The 19694-nt window shown below is 33.4% G+C and overlaps 1 protein-coding gene across 1 annotated transcript in view; it reads right to left on the bottom strand.

Annotated features, from left to right (window-relative positions):
- Window positions 1–19694, bottom strand: part of Amun (protein amun) — a 27830-nt gene extending 8136 nt beyond the window's left edge. Inside the window, exons 1-2 of the mRNA XM_081991266.1 lie at window positions 19493–19694; window positions 4753–5009 (exon numbers count right to left, since the gene is read on the bottom strand). Coding sequence (XP_081847392.1) covers window positions 4753–5009; window positions 19493–19641 — 406 coding nt within the window. The 5' untranslated portion in view covers window positions 19642–19694. The remainder of the gene's footprint in view (window positions 1–4752; window positions 5010–19492) is intronic.

Raw genomic sequence — 19694 nt, 5'->3', positions numbered from 1 at the left:
GCAACGAAGTTTCAACTAGACTTTTATTTGTATACCAGTTGTTTATTTCTTACTATACTATAGCGTTATATTTTTGACCAGAAATGATGATTATTAGCTGGATTTAGGTATTAAAACACTCTAAATTTCCAATATCGTTGCAAACTGCTTACACAGAGCGACACGCCGCCGTTCTTACGCAAACGGCCCTCGATAGCGAACACCTTGCCTGGGTGTGCAACCGGGGCCACCTTTTGCCTCTCTCTGTGCTGCTTGCCATAACGATTCTCGATGCTTTTTGTTGCCTGTAAACCGAAGGTCGATCCTATTCCGCCGTCGATATACGTTCTACGTACTTTCTGATCGATACTCGGCTAAATTAATGGGGAAGTTGGACTAGTTCCATTACGAAGGAGAATAAGGACGTCGCTGACTATGAATTGTAGAGATATATTTTGATTTTCAATTGACAAATAATGATAAAGATTTTGGCAGTGGACTTTTATTACTTAACTCAACATAGAACAAGTTGTGTGTGATATGTAAAAATGTCATGCACTCATTTACTTTGCTTATTTTCGTATAAAAATAACAAACAAGATACAAGGAAAATAGAACAAGAACACAAACAGTATCTTAATTTTCGCACTATGTAACGATCATACACAAGGCTGCGGTTGCCCACAATAATCAAGTATTGCATGCTGTATGTTGTAGTCATTAGACACAAACATATTGCGGTGTCTGCGTACAGTTTTCTACTGTTAATTCAATTTTAACCTAGCACTCTATTTGATTTAAAAAATACAGGCACAAATTCAAATTTTTTACTTGTCTAAAGCTGGTTTTACACCAAAACTTTTAAATTTAATTAGACACATTTGTTTTATGAAAGTTTATGGCTCAAATAAATTCATAAACTTCTTAGAGCACTATGTAATTTCATTTTACAGCTATCAAGTTTTTAAGTCAAAGCTGTCAATGAAAACAGCTTCACCAACCAAGAGAGTTTAGTGTTTAGGTCCTAATACCGGTTGCACTTGTTTTTGTTGTATTTGTGATAGTTTTTAAAATTTCATGATTATCCTGAATACTGTACCTATACAATGATTTCTACAGCTTCAACTGTTCGGAGACTGACCATATAGGTAAATTCTCTGACAACTTTTACTACCAAATTAGCTGTTACTTATGCCGCATTCGTTTTCAAGCTCCATGGAGCGAGCAAAGCGTTTTTGACGTCACGATGACGTAATTTGGCAAAACCATAATTTGGCCAACTGTCAAATTACGTCATTGCGACGTCAAAAAACGCTCTGCTCGCTCCATGAAGCGTGAAAACGAATCCTGCTTTAGAGTAAGTTTTAGGTTAGAAAAACGTAATTTCTAAAATTAAGGTTATTCTTAAATAAAGAATAAAACTCACTAGTCAGTAGGTTTTTTTTTTAAATTATAGGAAATGAAATATTTAAAACTTCTAAAGATGCAGATTGTAAAAGATGGCTTTTACAAAAATCTGCAGGCAAAAAAACATAAAAATTTTCTTTGAAAAAATGCATAGTTAAAACAAAGAATATGTCCTTTGGATTCATTTTTGTGTCCAACTACTTTCAGTTCTTATGGCAAAACCCATTAAAACGGCTTATTTTAAGCAAATTTAAACCATAATGATATTTGTTGTTTTTCTGAATTAAAGCTTTGGGTAAACGTAAAATTTCTCTTTGAAAAAGTGCATAGTTTCTTAATTTGTTCAGTAACAAAGAAGATGTAATTTTGGTCCATTTTTGTTTTTAACTATTTTTCGCTGGGTTTAGCAAAATTACTGTTTTTTTTTTAATTTTAATTAACCCCTCAATTATTTTAAGTGATTTAAAATTATCTCAATATTGGACTAAAATACTGGTTGTAAATATTGGAGTTGCTAAACTTCCGAAGTCCAAATCAGTAAAACTTTTAAAGATACAAATCTGTAGTTTATTGCGTAAAATCAGGAGATTTGATTTTTTTCTGAGCTTTAAACATGTTTTGTTCTCATTTTGATCCTTTCTTTCCCATGTATGTGATCGGTGGAACATAACTGTGTGATTTAGTTTCTTTTGGTCAATCCAAATATCAATGCAGAGTTTGGATTTGTACACTCTGATATAGGAAACAGCTTGGGAATAGAGAAGGGAGGGAATAGTGAATAATTAGTTTTTTGTTTAAGCTTTACAATGAAAATGAAGAAAAGTGATGTTTTGTTTAATTATTTAGTTTTTAGTAGATAAATGCCTAATGCATTTTATTCCGGTTCTGTTTTTTAAAGAACTTTCGTTTTAGTTTATTTTGTAAGTCTATTAAAAAATAGAGTTTTTGATTTAAAACATGATATTTATTTTTTAAAAAGCAGATGTTTTGAATCATAATTAAAATCACGATTTAAATCAACTGATTCCCACAGCCCAACCCTGACTTATGACAAAACCCATTAGGACAGTGACTTTTTTCAAGCAAATCTACACAATACTGACAACTGTTGTTTTTGTTGTGATTAAAGCTATTTGAGACCTAGAGAAAATGAAATATTTAAATCTTCTAAAGATGATCCACAACAATCTACAGATGTGCCAAAAAATGAAAAATGTAGGTTTGTAATTTGTGTAATAACACATAAAGATGTCATTTGGTCCATGATTCGCATGTCACTAAGCTAGTGGCTTATTTCAAGCAAATGTGTATCATAATAATATGTTGTTTTTGCTGTAATTAAAGCTTTTTGGGACCAGGAGGAAATTAAATATTTAAACTTCCTGCAGATGTGCCAAAAACCAAATAGTAAACTTCTCTTTTTTCCTTTTTAAGTGTTGGCAACAGACAAAACAACCAGTTTGATTAAACAAGTTGGATGAAAATAGAACCTGTCCTATTTCGTGAAAACGTAAAATGACTTGAAGGTAAATTTGACATTAAATTCTGTTTTACCTGATAAAATTCGTTCTTGAAGCTGCTTTATGAATAAATAAAGCATGCATTAAATGTGATTCAATAAAAGATTCAAGACTCTAATGACCGTTTTCACAAGTAGAGTAGTTCTCTTTCTGTTGCAACGTCCAAATTTTGATTTCTAACTAATATTAGGTGCTATCTATTTAAGTGGTCATTAACGAGCCCCTGAATACTCTCTAATTTTGATAGCCATGCCCAAAAATTATTTTATTAATTATTAACCGACCATATCTGGCGAGTTTATCATTCTCTGTACATAATTCTGAAGGCCATACGTTTTGTATGCTACCTTTTTAATTGACTAATCTATCAGCCGATCTGTTTAGCACATTTAAAAATGCTTTTCAGCAATTTTCTCCCAAGTTTACACTCAACACTTGAATGCTCTTACTATTACTGTCACCTTGTTTACATTCTTAGAATTGAAACAACATAAAACGAACCGACCTTACAAAATTGTTCACATTCAAAAATGTGGAGGACCCAAAAAGAAGGATATTTGTCATTGTCTTGTCTTCATCCGGTGCAGTTCTAGATTAACACCAAAAAACACAACGTTGCCAGCAAGCTTTTAATTAGGGTCACTTAAAAATTAGGAAGGGTTACCTAACTAATAATAATACTAACAAGCTTAAAAAAGGGTTGCAGGGTCACTACGATCCTTATTGTGCTCTCTAAAAAGCAGATTTGTTTTACAGGTAAGTTAGTATAAATGATTAACATTATCTGAATTTGAAATCTTCAGTGTTGAACCTGGGTCTCCCCCTTATAAACAACAACAGACGGTGAAGTATATTGTGCATATGATGGGTGCCATTTTACCTGAAACATGTTGAATGCCTTTTGTAGCTTAAGAGCGGAATAAATCGAGGACTGGGTGTGTATTCTTTTCAATTACTAAAAAGTATTACCTACTAGATTTGTATTGCTACTAACTATATTAAACAAAATTTCCTCAATAGGTCATACATTTTATATCATCCAGTATGACAAATTAATTATAAGCAGATGTATATTTACAGATAAATACTGAAAAACGATCTGCTGGTAGAAATCTCTGACCATTTCCTTGTTAAAATGCTTTAATAATGACAAAACCGTACTTCCTTGTATAACGCGAATACCTACACTGATATTATCTTGATATCTGCGATAGTTTAAACGTGACAAGGTTGTTAATACATTGGATTTTTTTGCAACTGGGTATTTTAAAATGGCGGTGACACGAATCATGAATTGACATATGCTATCAGTGTTTGTGAATTTTGACAAACCACTTTCAGAAAGGTAATTTTGCAAGAAGCAAATGTGAAACAATCTTGATTTTACTAATTACTAAAACCATTTATAGTTTACTGATGAGTTGATGAGGCTTGTTTAAGTGGAATTACCCACACACATAATAGACATATTCATTATAAAATAACTGAAAATCCCCATGATACTATAAAGTGATGAATTTAAAATTGTGGGGAAAAGTAAGTACATAGTGGGTGAGTAGTAATTTTATTTCGAACTAGAAATACAATGATGTCCCAACCTTATCTACATTGGAAAGGTGCTTTTAAGGGCAATTTATTTCTATCTACAAGGTGGAACAAAACTTATTCCACTGGAACAGTCTGTATTTTATTAAAAATTTGGACAATTCATCATTAGGAAGCAATCCTGTATTTTGACAAATAATTAGCCTGTTTTTTTTTTAAATTACTTTTAAAGCAAAACTGTGCATTTTACAAGGATACAAGCGCATCTAAAATTCTCTTAGAAACTTGATTGATAACTTACCACTTGCCATTGTCGTTCCAACTCCTTTCAAATTTCCTAGAGCGGTAATGGCTTGTTCCAAATTGGGAAGTTTCTTAAACGCTTTCTTTGTTTCCTGCATCACCATCCTAGGCGTGTTTACTTTGACTAAGTAACTGAGCTGAGGATAAAATTTGCCCCTAATTTGTTTCCATTTCATTGTCTGCACCAGCTCTTCGTGGTTCATGTGTGCGTCTTTACCTCTCGATTTGATTTTTTTGGGTAGTTCATTTTGATACCTGCAAAGGGGCAATGTTAATACAAAAACATCAAAGCAATGTTATTATTTATAATTTTAAAAGTTTTTTAAAAGTGAGTGGGCGTAAAATTTGAAGTGGAGCGGTGAGTTGTAAATTTTATCATTGATTAATCTACCGTTTAGGAGTGTATAATCATGCACGTATTGAAAGTTGATCAGACAAAATGTCATAAAGCTCTGATAAGATAAATGGCAAAATCCCCTTGAACGCGGTTAAATATCAGATATCTATAGGAACATAAACCTGGCTAATAAGCTCGATTTTGAAAATAACATGGACAAAAACAAGGTATAAACCAATTTTCATTTTGTCTAAGGCTAGCATGCAAACTATTTCAAATAAGACAATTATTGTAGTATTATAGATTTATTTTGTTGCTGGTATTTATGAGCATTGGTTGACAATAATTCTGTAAACAGCCAGGATAACTGCAGTACATACTAATAAAAAATGCCAACAAATCCGAGTCAATAAGAGAACTTTAGACCTAAATGGACCAAAGTACTCTGAGGCTCTAAAACATCTTATATATTGCTGTTTTGTATAGAAAATAATTCGACATGTTTGTGGGTCTGTAATTGGAATATTCCAACCAGAAAAATACAAAACTGGTACGAAGACAGAAAATGATGTTAGAATTAGAAACACTAGAAAAAAGTCGAGTTGAGAGGGAAAGCAGTGGCAACTTTTATTTAAAGCAATGATTGTACAAGTATAAAAAATAGATAACAAAAATTATATTATAAAAAATACATAGATACCTTTTGGTATCTGAGGTCTGAACTCAATTGATATCTACATAGTTTTACAGCACTTTCTCTTAAAATAACCTGATAACTCTAACCTATCTGGTTATACCCGATTATTTTACTAATGCCTGTTTCCCCAACACTTTCAAGTCAATTTTAAATACAACTTAGGCTATGTTGAGGTTGAAATGTGACAGATCAGGTGCAAAATAGTTATAACTAAACTTATCTAAGCTGTCCTTAAACTCAACTTAGCCAAAGTTAGGGAAACGGACATAAAGACTGCACCAATCTATCACTATGTTTGAGGTTTCCCTTTTAGCCTCTTTTTCTGTCAATTTCAAGATTGATAGTCTGATGAATGAATATTGATACAAAATGAACGATAAGAAGAAATAATCATTTAAATTGTGTGAACGTATTGTCAAATGGTCACATAGGATATCAAAGCGATTTTTTTTTTGATAGTCATGTGACCTACACGTCAATTATAAAGCTTGTTTTCATCATTGTCGAGGGCATAGAATATAGAATTACCATGGCTAGTTCTCGCTTCTTACCATTAATTTTTCTTCCAATTTTGTAATTTTTTCATTAAAAATTGCTTTAAACGTTAATTCAAAAACCTGAAACTGAACTAATTCGAATCGAATCCCACTTTGTGAAGCAGCATGCGCATACAGGTTGATTTCAAAATATTTAAGATTTAGGGTCAAAGCTGTCATTAGAACTGCAGGAAGTACATTGTAATGTCTGAAACTGCACCATTTTCAATGGGACACCCTGTATATTTTACCGTCACTTGATTCAGATTGTCAAGGCCTACTTAATGCCCTAATATGTCTCATATACAGGATGTGGAGGTTTTGAGATATTTAGGGTCAACGTTGTCATAAGAAGTTACTTAAAAAGTGTATTATGTACATTCAAAGGTTAACTGCACTATTTTAAATGGGACACCCAGTATATTTTCTGTTATTCGATTCAGCTTGTCAAAACCTACTTAATGATTTAGTATCTCCCATATACAGGCTGTGCAGTTTTTGAGATATTTAGGGTCCTTTGACATTAGAATTTGCTTCAAAAGTGTAGTACAGACAATCAAAGTTCTGAAACTGCGCTATTTTAAATGGGACATCCTGTGTATTTTACTGTCATTCGATTCAGCTTTACAGACTTAACATGTCCTATATGCAGAGTGTAGGGTTTCCGAGATATTTAGGATCAAAGTTGTCAAGTTTTTTTAAAACTAAAAAACCTGAAATTGCAGTATTTTAAATGAGTCCAAATACTGAAGCATACATTTATTATTACAAGAGTGTAGAAATTGAGTAACATTCACTGGTTTTGTCCCTAGCTGTTCTTAAAAACTATCCTTCCTGGTTAAGCTAGTTCATAACTCGATTATCCTTATACAATACAGTATTCAGAGTAATTAAATAAGTCATATAAAAATATTATATATCAATTTTTCCAACAAAACTTTCCTGTACTTGTTGCTAAACTGTCAAATACCGAAATGTTAAGTTTCTGATGAGCAAGTACATAAATCAATAAAAGTTGGACTTAAACTTAATAAAAATAGACATAATTATAGTATAGTTCAATCTAAATGTGAAAATCGTTACATTTTACTGATGATTTGAACTTTCAAGTAAGTTTTTAAATAATACTGAAAGATGATTTCAGTCATATGTAAAAAGAGCAGGAAAGTGGGAAATAAGGACTCCTATACAACTAGGAAACTATTTACAATGGAACTTAAAATACCGTATCGGAACAACCTTTAGAGACAGCTCAGTATTCACATCACTGTACCGTACTGGTACTGTTTTGTAAACAATGGGTACTTTTCATTGTATAAAAGCTGCGAGCAGGCAATAACGTGTCGCCGTAAGTAGGCCACGAGGTTCTTAAACTTAAATTGTAAACTTTTGCGATATAAAAGAAAATTTATTAAGGATTTTGAATGAGTCAGATTCGCGCTCGACTAGTTGGTAATTCTCACTGCATCATCGTAAAAATGACTCACACCAATTAAACGAACGACAAATTCCCCTAGAAGTCGATGAAGCCAAAGTTACTTAACTTGACCGGCTGTATAAGAAAAAAATAACAAGGAAATGGTTACAAGTTAACCAGCTAAAGGGGAAGGAAGTCAAGCAGGTTGTTTTATTTGACGACAGTCGGTTTTACCACGACCATCTGCGGCTGGCCGCTATATTTCCTGCTACGTTCACCAACCTGACCGGTGAAGCTGGTGATAATTTACAGGATGTTCATGCGTGACGTGTACTCAGTCAACTGCTAAAAAGGGCAATATTATTTTCAAATTTGCGACAGAAAAAAGTACGACAAGCCACAATATTGCGGTATGTTGTTCGGAATGTACAGCATTGGTGCGTACATTTAGATTTGCAATTTTTCAACAGTTGCAACCGATTGTAAGTTGGACATTTATTGTGTATTTATTTATGTTAGCTTTTTAACATTTAAATTTCTGAAATAATATTTTTATCTCTGTTATTGTATACTAGAAAAAGTGAAAGGTTTTTCTTCCTCATACTCATAAACAATTTTTGTTTTGAAGAGAATTACTTAAGTATTTATGCGTTTATAAAGTTTTTAACATTCAAGCGGATTTTAATAATTATTTCCAGAAAGATTTTTTCAAATGTCCTGTCCCCAAGCCATTTTTCTTCAACAGTCTGTATCTCGAAAACAAAGTGTTTGCACAGCTAGGCTTACACTGAAAAATCACTCCCTTCTATTCCAGCATTTGGTTTGTACATAACATTTAGGAACACCCTATATACAGTCCCATAAATCTCCGGACAAATTTTTAGCAGATAAAAAATTTGAACAGAACAGTCAAAATCTGTATCAAAATTTAAGTAAAAAACGCTTTAGTGAATTTTAAAGAAATTTTGATAGTGTAACAAAACATATTCTTCTCATTTCTTCTTTTAGAAAAACCAACTAAAAACCAAAACACTTTGTCAATTGGGACATACTGCACTGCGCGAATTGCTATGCTGAAAATCAAACCAAATTCGGAAGACGCCACACCCGAAAAATTGCTATAAAGCTGAAAAAGGTTATCTGACGTCATATTATTGTATTTATTCTTAATTAAATAATACAAGTTGAATTGGCTCCGTAGTGATTGGCTGTATTAGCCCTTGGGATCAGACATTTGACAGATGTCTGTTATGTCAGAAACAACAGCAGTCAATGAAAAGGACGTTTTAATCTATGATTCAAAAAGTGTTAAAAGTTGTCAAAGTGATATTTGATCACGTGACTAAACAGGTCAATATGCAAACGCAAGTTAAGCATTTTCTTTCAAAACCACAAGTTTCTGAGATATAGAATCAATTCTTGTGAAGTGTTACCTAATTGATCAAAAGTTTGTCCTCTAGGAGCAAATCGGATGGTCAAAATAACAGCGAAAGTACATTTTTATATGATCTTCTGCTGACACTAAGCAGCTGTTTATTAAGTATAAATAAAAGTAATATTAATAAATAAAATATTATTTGACTAATTGACTTTTTACGCGTTCAATAAGATTTGTTTCTATTCAATGTGCAAGAACGTCAAAAAAGACTTTCTTATAATAGTATCTTATATGTCTTGTCAGAGCTCTTCCTGTAACCCTGAGGTCCAGCTTTCGTGCCATCTCTTGGGTGTTTTAACCCATCTTACCACTGTATTTCTAGTTCTTCTCTGATATCCTGACTTCTTATTTTAACTCTCTTGTTCGTTGTATTTCTTAGTATCTGCATTTCGGTCGTTCCCAATATTCTTTTTGTTGTTCTTCAGCTCTGGTTTCTGCGGCGTACGTTGAAATAGGTGTCTTAGGCATGTTTTGAAAATCCTCAGCTTGCTTTTTGTACTCATTATTTTATTTCGCCATATGATATCTCTGGGGGAATCCGCTGACTCTTGTTGCTTTTATTGCTTCTGTTCGTGCTTTTTCAATAAGGTTTCTCTCACTTGATTCCTCCACTCTTAGGTAGTTGATTCTTCTCACCTGCTGCATTATCTTGTTCTCGACTGCCAGTTTGCAGCTTATGGGTTTTTTAGAAATACCCATTGACTGGCTGTGATTTTTCTATTGCGATGATCATGTTAATTTTGTGTGCTGTTACTTTCGCCTTGTAGGTCGTCTTCATTCTCTGCTATGAGAATTGCATAATCTGCGTAATACTTTAATGGTGCGATTGCCCATCCATTTTTTTAGTAGGACTAAGGCCGTCACCTTGTCATATGCTCGTATTGATTTGCACTTCCTCAGACAGACCATGGTTTGTTCTGCATTCGATCGGAGACCCTATCGAATGCCTTGGTTAAATCCACAAAACAGTCAAAGAGAGGCTTGTTGGATTCTATCGATTTTTCTATCATTTGGCGTAATATGAATTGATCTGTTGGACCTAAATTCTTGCTGGGATATTGGTACCTTTTCGATGAGCCTATAAGCGACGATTTTTTAGTAAATAGCAAATATAAACTCTTCTTCTTAGGACGCCGTCTCCCTACGGAGGTTGGCGATCCAACTGGCTATAATGGCACCCCTGAAGATCTCTATAGATGTCCGTCCGCACCATCGACGTACATCCTTTAGCCAAGAGTTCTGCCGTCTGCCCTCGATCTTCCCTTCGATAAGGAGCCGGAGGAACTCGTACCGCTCCCCCCTCATAACGTGCCCGATGTATTGGAGCTTTCGTTCTTTGATGGTTGTCAGCAGTTCTTTACCTTTACCTATTCTCCTTAGTACTTTCTCGTTGGTAATCCTGTCTACCCAGGATATGCGCAGTATACGGCGATACAAGTACATCTCAAAGGCGCCAATGCGGTTCTCCATTACTTGGCATAATGTCCCACTCTCGGAGTCATAGAGTAGCACTGGGAAGATATAACAGTATAATATAAACTAATTTCTTATAATCATTGTTTACTTCTTTTGAGTGAAAGTGTTTTCAGCTCGCTTCTTAATCATAGGAAGATATCAATCCTATCAAATATTGTTAACGTTAAACTGATGTTTTAAAACAAATATTTGATTTGAGATATGGCAACGTTCTTCAACAACCTGACTGACCAACCAATGAAACTCCTGATATTCAAAGCCGATATCAGTCAATTGTCTGGTAACTTTGGTAGGAAGAGTCCATCTTTCTCTAATTCACTTTCTCTTTTTTTTCAACTGTCTCTTCTTGTTAAATAGCTATTATATTATTGATTCAAACAAAACGGGTTGAGATATTTTACTACCTACTGTTGTTTCATATATCCACTATAAGTTTTGAAGATATAAAGATTACGTTACCCCCATAAATGAAAGTTGAAGTTGTTGTTGAAGTTGAAGTTTTGAATAGATTGCAAATTATGTAATAAGTAAATTTGCATGAGATGATGTTTTTATTGAACTAAATGCCAGTAACAATTTATATTCACGAAATTATACTTAATTCCATATGCATATTACTACTGGTACTTATAGGTACCTCAATCATCAAGAACTGGCTCTGTATGTACTTTTTTGTTGCACTAAATTGGGGGACCTTATATCTTGAGACAGACTATACAACTGACAACTATCAAGTAGGTAGGAAAATCAGCTGATCCATCGTAAAACGAAATAATCGAGAATAAATAAATCCTTGACACGTGAAAGAGAGAGAGAGAAGGAAAGAGAGAACAAAACAAACGGTCGAGGGATCTCCCAAAGACCACCCAAATACGTCACATAGTGTATCAGACGGCGGAAAGTGCAATAATTTTTAAATCAGCTGTTTCCATTGGAAGAGAGAGTAAATAAACGGGCGAGTAGTAGTAGTATTGCGTACGGCGACGTCATTTTTAGATAAAACGGTATATGTTTAGATTTTATTAATAGATTTATTTCGAGTCTTTGTTGCGGTCGACCTTGACCCACAAACTCATAAACACGTTTTACACTGGAATTCTAATTACCTTTGCAGATGTGAACGCGCTTACACGAGATTTGCTATTTCCGGGAAAAATTTGCTTGATTAAACAGCGGAGTCAAGTTCAAGATCAGATCGTTGCTACGGACTTTTTGTTCCTTGTAGCGAATCAACTGGTTTGATTAAAAAGTGAAACTGTTTAATTAAATATGTCAACTGTCAACGATATGAATACAGTGGGGACGTTTCTGGTTTGTCTAAATTTTATTTGGCTAATGGAGTTCCCTCTACCAAGAACATTCATTCAAAATTATTTTTGTTGCTCTCACAATGAAGGATGCTTTAAAATGTAACTCACATACCTGTGCATGTAACAAGTACCTAATAAGTTTACTGTAGAAAGCACTCGTACCTACCAGTGAGTCTAGTGTTGGAGTAAAATCATCCCACTTCAAAGTGTTCAACCACTGTTGAGTTAGATCCGGTTTTTGGTAAAGTAAAACTGACACGGTTGGGGTTTTTTCCTGAATTGCTGTTACAATGTGGCTTGAAAAACTTATGAACGGCAGCAAACAAAAATAACTTACGCAAATAACCTCAAGTGTTGATTTTAAACAGTAAAAATTCATCTAATCCTCAAAAAACTCAATTTCCACAATACAAACAAACGCAAACTGTCACCACTATTTCCGCCATATTGGAATTTTTGACAAGCACCTTCTAGGCTTTCTAGTATAGTAGGCGGTGTTTAACTTCATAATTGAAAGAACATGGAATGACATCTGAAGTTGACGTACATACTGTCAAGTATCAGTTATCCTCTGTGAATTATGCGGCGTTGCCAGACGGTTTTTTTTTTCGTTATTAATATTTAATACTTCAACTGATTTGTATTGTTTTTATTCATAAAAATATGTTTGGTAGCCTAAATATCCAATTAGTATAGGTGGCAAAGCTTGTTTTTATAAATTGTAACTAATTGTACTGCATTGTTAATAGTACAACTCATTGTGGAACAGTATAACAGCTATTTAAGCCTATATTTGACAACATTGCAGAAGGTAAATTGTGGTCCTTCCACCAACCACCAAATCATGGTACATTTTTGGATTTTTATCAGAGTTTTTTGAAGAAAATTGTGATTTTACCGCAAATTTTCTTTGGACTATAGAAGCCGTAATCTATATCCAAAAAAAATTTGGTGACCAAACTCGTGGATGCTTAATGTTTACAAGACCCCTTATTTGGTACACCATATACAAAAAAGTCCCATGTGACGTAGAAAAGGCCAATTGCCCGGTCTTCTGCTTACAGCAAACTGAGCAAAACCAAATATGTATGGACGGGTCTTATATAAATTTTTACCAAATGTCAACTGTTATTCACTGAATCACATTCTAATGTTCCAGGTGGCAGGTTGGCATATTAACTTTAAAATACAGAATGTTTGTTTTTTAGTGGCAGTGTTCCACGGATTTAAACTAAATCCAGACACACTAAAAAATATCTTTGCAGCTTCTTACTTTTTTGGTCTGCTATAGTTCATATTCCAACAGAACATTCCCAAATTAACAAAAATTAGTTAATTGATACAAGATATTATTAGGAAAGTGTTTTACAAAGAAAGAATAATTTGCCTCCCGACTCTAGCCTTCCACCTACGTTACAGAATTGAAGAGTCTCTAATTACGTCACGGGGGATTGTGCCAGCCTCATTTTAACATTTTATTTAAGCCTTTTATAAAAATACTGTCGATTTAATACTGAAAAGCAAAGACTTAATAAATAGCACATTGTAGGGCATAAACTGTATTAAGTTTGTATTTTTGATGATGGTAGACGACCATATTTCAATTAAATTTTCGTTAAAAAGCAAAATATCTAATATCTCAAATTTTGGTCATTCCTATTTTTACAACTTTTTGGAAATCACAAAAATTAACTAACTAAATCAAAACTTTCTGCAACAATGTCATCTCAAATAACGCAGCTCAACAAAGCAATGGACAACTCCTTTGGCAGACCAATGTCAGTAGGATTTAGGAATAAGCCATAGTTAAACACATTTTTCAAGTTTTGGGGATGGAAGGGGAAACTGGAGGAATGGTGACATACAGGGTAATAGTCGTCCCAAATATTACAGGGAATAAGTTCCAAATTCACATCATTGTTTTGATTTTTTTTGGTAACCGTTTGTTGTGAATTTTTTTGGCATTATGTAACTTTTGAGAAAAATATTGTAGAAGCAGTTTAATTTTCGTATTTTCTCTTTGATATTATATATTCTAACGTGTTTTCTTGGCTGTTTGAAAATGTTGAAGTTGAAAATGAGAAAACTTGAGGGAGAAAGTCTTTTTTAAAGGAGAACCAACACTTTTACCAGAGTATAAAGGTATAAAGAAGGAGAATATTTTGGAATTGAAAGCCTTATAAACTTATAACAACATTGTTTTATGTATTAAACAAATCTCTCCACAAAATAATTGTGTGGCATCATTGCTAATTTGGTGGCAGTGACGTGCATAAACAGTTTTTCTCTATAAAGTTGTATCTGTCGTTGTTGGTTGTATCGTGAGAAGTGCTTTCAGAAGACAAGGACAATGATAAAATACAGGGTGTTTCAGGTTTTAAACTGAGACCTTGACCTAAAAATATGGAAATTAACATGTCAGAGTAGGTGTAGCTAGAGCACTATAAACTCAACATACTCCAGTTGTTTCTAAACTATTTACTTTAGGAGGGTTGTATCAGCAACAAAGTCTGTAATGACTACAGTTGCCTTCTTATTCCTCCAGTTTTAAATATGTTTGATTGATAAAGATGGTTCTAAAATGTGCTAAAGTGTGTAATATTTGATGTAGATTACAAAAATTAAATGAGAAACATGCATACATTTCAAAAAGCTGAACATCAAACAACTTTTTTGAAACACCCTGCATGTTCCAGTGTTTTCTAAAAAATCCATTGCCTGAATTATAAATACATTTTATCAAATTCTTGATGTGTACTTTTTAGTGTTTCCTGAGAATTTTCCATCTCTACCTATAGTATATATGTAATTATTGTTGAACTTACAAAAAAATATCTCATTATTTGGGTGATTAGTTTTGAAGAGATTTAGAAACATAACATATTCCATACTCATAGAAAAAAATGTAAAAACTAGCAAAATACACACAAAAAAGTGTTGTCTGATAACGTCCATTTGATAACTAGAAGTACCTAAATATAATCATAAAACTAAAAATAGTGTTCAAACTCTTTAATGTCATGCTCATAAAAGTGCTCAAGTAAGATGTTTTTCTAGTGTTAACATGCCCTTAATTTCGGTTTCTTTTACTAAATCAGAAAAAAAAACGTATGTTCTAAAAATTAATAAAAAAAAACATTTAGGTACCTCATACTGGATACATAAATCCAGATTAGATAGTTAATCAAATTATTATTCTTTTTCTCTTTTTTATTACACACTAGGTTTTACAGACACTTGTGTATTTCACACTTCACACTATAACTATCATCAAAATTCATGCTAAGCAATTGTTATACTGAGTGGCTATAACCAGGACTTAGTCAAGCAAGAGGTCAGGTAATGGCTTTCCGCTGTTCTGGGTCGGTATCCACAGGGAGGTGATTTTGATAACAATAAGTGCAAACGTGGACGTGGAATTTTAAAATAAGTAAATAAGAAAAAAATTTAAGTGGATACCATTACTCAACCTACACCTTAAAAAACATGTTTCACCAATCTTCAAGAAATATGTGAATTAAAGTATGTAACAATGTTTAATCGACCTTCCTTAATGTTTTCGTACAAAAATAAAAGCGCACTAAATGTCAAGGTGTGTGTCATGTGAAAATGTCAATATATATTTTGTAAAGACCGTAATTATACCAGGTGTCCAAGAGCACCCTGGACATAGGAGATTAACATGGGAAAAGAGTTTTGATTTTTTTGCGCCTGTACGGTTGATTTGATTGAAAAATCGTATTAATGAAAGTTGTAGTACCTAAAAAAATTACTTAGGGCATCTGTAAATGTTTATTTAGAGGCTTTAAGATCACCTTTGAAATGTGTAATTTTTGAACAAATCACAAAACAGAGATCATAAAATTGATAAACCTACTGTGTTAAAATCGAGGTTAAAATATACTTCAATAATGTCTTCCTGCATATTTGTATACACGTGCGGTCAATTTTGTTATATTTTTACACTATATTGTCTACTGCTTGGTCTATTACAATGTATTCCTTAAAATATCGCAAAACATTTAGAAATATACAGTCAATGCCTCAAAACTCTATAAAATGCCTTAAAAATACCTCGAAATGTCTCGTTATACCTTGTAATACCTCAAAATGCTTCGTAATACCACACATTTGATGATGTCATTGTGGACAAGCTTGCTTTTGCTGATGGATCAGTTGAAGACTACAGGAGGAAAACAGCAAATGTCACATTGTATATTATGTGAGATTCTAAAGCATTTGAAAGCCCTGGAGTTTCTCACAGAGGTCCTAATAAGTAATAACCTCTAATCAGTACAAAGTTGACATTCTTTGTTTTTCCCTTGCACTATTCAGTTTGCCTGTAAATTGCTAGGAGCCCTCAATTTCCTGATTTAAAAAACAAAGAGATGAAGGTAAGAATCTGTTTCTTCAATTTGGAGATTCTGAAAGGTAAATATCTGGGGCAGTATCAATACACTCACCGACAAAAATATGTATATTGCATATTTTCTTGTAAATCATTAATTTATACTTTTTGATTTTTTTTGTTGCTAGATGCACAAAATATGCTTTACATATTATATGACTAGTCTAGTCTTGATTCAGACAGATGTTATTTGACTAGCAAGTAACGACCTGAGATTCAACAGTAGAGTATCATTTTGTCATTTGCCCAAGCTTTTACCATTTGCCCAGCTCTAAATTATTAGACATATTCATTCAACAATTCATATATTTTGTGATTTTTCCTCGATTTTTTCTTATACACACTGAAACTGAAAATTAATTGAAATTACCCAGGAAACTAATGTTTCAGTTTTGTTTAATAACCGTTATTCCTTAGTTTTATCTTCGGTATCAAACCTAACCCCAATTTTTTTTCTTATAGTGGTACAAGAAAGTCTGAATTTGTCTACTTACCTAAAATAAAATTTAAATTATTTTATTTATTTAAATTAATTAAATTATTAATCCTTCTAAAACTTTTATTGAAAATTAAAACTTAGTATCTCTTTCGATAAGGCAACATAAAAAGTTGAAAGCTATGGATTACTCAATATTTATGACAATTCTTTGTTCATGCTAAAAATGTAGCAGATCTTGTTCCTTTTAGAACAGTCTAGAAGGACACTCCATTGTATCAAGTCAAGGTGTCTGTAGTGGTTTTTGTAGAATTAAACTTGTTGGTGGCGTAATAATAATATTAATAACAATCAAGCTAATAATCAATAATCTTATTATGCAAGTTATGCAAATTTGAACTAATTGGAGACTTTGCTGTCTCTGTTACACAAACACATGAATTAGTTTTGACTATTTTTGCTTTGCTCTTTCTAATTAAATTTATTTTAACTATAAATCTTTCAATACAACAACTACGACCATTTTATTAGACAAAAACTGTCAAGTAGAAATTAATGTATGGTGATTTTGCACCATATTGGGATCATATATCAATTTTGATTAATAACATGGCTCATGTTACACTGTGGTTATAGTTAATAGTTAAAAATGTATTGTAATAAATAATAATAATATAATACAAAGTTTTAATATAAAGCAATCCGCTCAAGATATTTTACTATGCTTAACAAGATATTTTTCACTTAACAATGATACATATTTTATGATAAAAATATTGTTTCTAGTTTCATCAGTAGCGCGCGTGCAGGCACGTCACTGGATATTTTATAACAAAAAAATGATACGCCACTGGTTTTTTCAACACAAAAATTGTTTTTTTATTTCCTTTAATTTTTTCCTAGAGTGTCCCATTTTCGAGTAAAAAAATTAAAACTATTTAAAATTAAAAAAAAAAAATAAAAATCAATGCGATTATTTTTAAAATATCAAATTATTGTACAAAACAACAGCTGCCGCAATTATGGCCGTTTGCACCAGTTTTACATTTTTTGAAATTTGAACACCCTGTATCTCGAGAACAACAAGCACTTCCGGACACATGTCTTGAACTTTTTGCTTGATTTTGCCAGTAGAATCTCCCCTAGGCTTTTGTCGCAACAACTCTGAAACACCCTGTATATTTAATTTTTCAACTGTTTCTTTTAAATGATAGGTGTCTTTATTTGACACGTGCTAACTTGGTTACTATGACAGTTAGAAGATTCGGTTAAACGTCAAAATATAACCCGTAATTTCAAACAATCGTACGTTGTCACCTAACAACTGTCACGTGACATTTAAAAAAATGAATTTTAAGCTTTTGGGTCTTCAAAATTTGGAGAAGCAATCAGGTAACCTAAAAAGGAAGTAATTTTTTTTGAATCATTAATCCTTATGACATTTTGACAATTGTAAAAGAAGACATGCTAACGTGTGTAATAATGTTTCACAAAAAGCGTATGTCTTAGATAACGTTGCAAACAATTATTATATGACAGCTGTCAATCCAAACCATATACGAACTTATCAACGGTCATACGTTCATAATAGAACGAGAGAACCACAGCCAACTACGACCATAACAATTTATTGAACACCCGTTACTTAATTAATCTGACCTAAAAACTGTCACGTGACTGTTGAAAAATTTTAAGGGTGTATTAGGGCAATTTAAATAATTTAAAGGAATTGCAAGGTATTTCAAGGTAATACGAGGCATTTTAGGCAGTTTTAAGGCATTATTACTATGAGGCATTTTGAGCAATAATGAAGCATTATGGTGAGGTATTTTAAAGACATTTCAAATTATTTGGTATGCAAAAAGGGATTTTAGTGTACAAAAAAATTACCGGCGGTCTACCCCTGGGGATGTACCGAAGTAGCATAATTAAATGTTCAGTAATTTACTAATGACAAATTCAAAGTGTCTAGAAACCAATAACAATAATCAAAAGTCATAAAAGAGTAACATACAAAAACAATAAGGATAGACAAGAGAATACCCTATTATCCTTGGAAAACATGTGCACATCGCCGATAATATCTCCCCCCCACCACCGCACTTGGTCGGTAAAGATCAATCAAAATTCAAATAGCAAAAGGCGGCAGGCGGGATTTATTTGAAAGTAAACAACGTGTGTGGACGCGTGCATCAAAAATGTCTGAAATTTTCAGTAAACTTCCTATTTTTTTGAGGGTAAAATATTGATGGAATCGAGGACACGTCGTGTGCTTTGTCTGACTGCACGGGAACCATTTTGAAAACGCCGATCGTCTTTTGTTAAAGTAACCGTTTTCGCCTAGTTTCCGGACGTTTTTCCTGGGTTTGACTTTTGAAAAACGCGTACACGGTAACGTTTCAACGTTTAATAAAGCAAACGAGGCAGAAAACGGCGAGAATTTAGCCGATATGGAAAGGAAACGACGACTCTGTGGTCCGGCCATGATGTCGTCACGCGATTTGTTTGGCAATTTCATGCGAAACGAGAACGTAAATTTGTCAACTGACTGCACGCGCGTATCAAGGATGCTCGCGGGGGTGCATATACTACAAAACCCACTTAAAGACCAATGCAGGCACTCGCTAAAACAGTCGATTAGCGGAGTTCATTGACACAGTGTTGTCGCACTTCGGGTACTTACCAATTGTCCAGCTTTATCAGTTCTTCCGGTTTTTTTGCTTTGTTATCGGCTTTCAGTCGGATCGCCTGCGGGTATAGTTTCAAAACTTGTTCGTACTGCTCGCAGGTACCGTACGTGAAAAACTTGGCTGTCGCTTTTGCTGTCGCCATGTTAGTTGTTCGCGGACTAAAGTGCGATGCCGAACTGACGGGCCGACACAACT

This window comes from Ips typographus, linkage group LG1 (assembly GCF_016097725.1).
Source record: "Ips typographus isolate SLU linkage group LG1, UJ_Ityp_2.0, whole genome shotgun sequence".
NCBI classification, from domain to species: Eukaryota; Metazoa; Arthropoda; class Insecta; order Coleoptera; family Curculionidae; genus Ips; species Ips typographus.
Note: the sequence above shows the minus strand (reverse complement) of the source record. Positions and strands in the feature narration are given on the sequence as shown.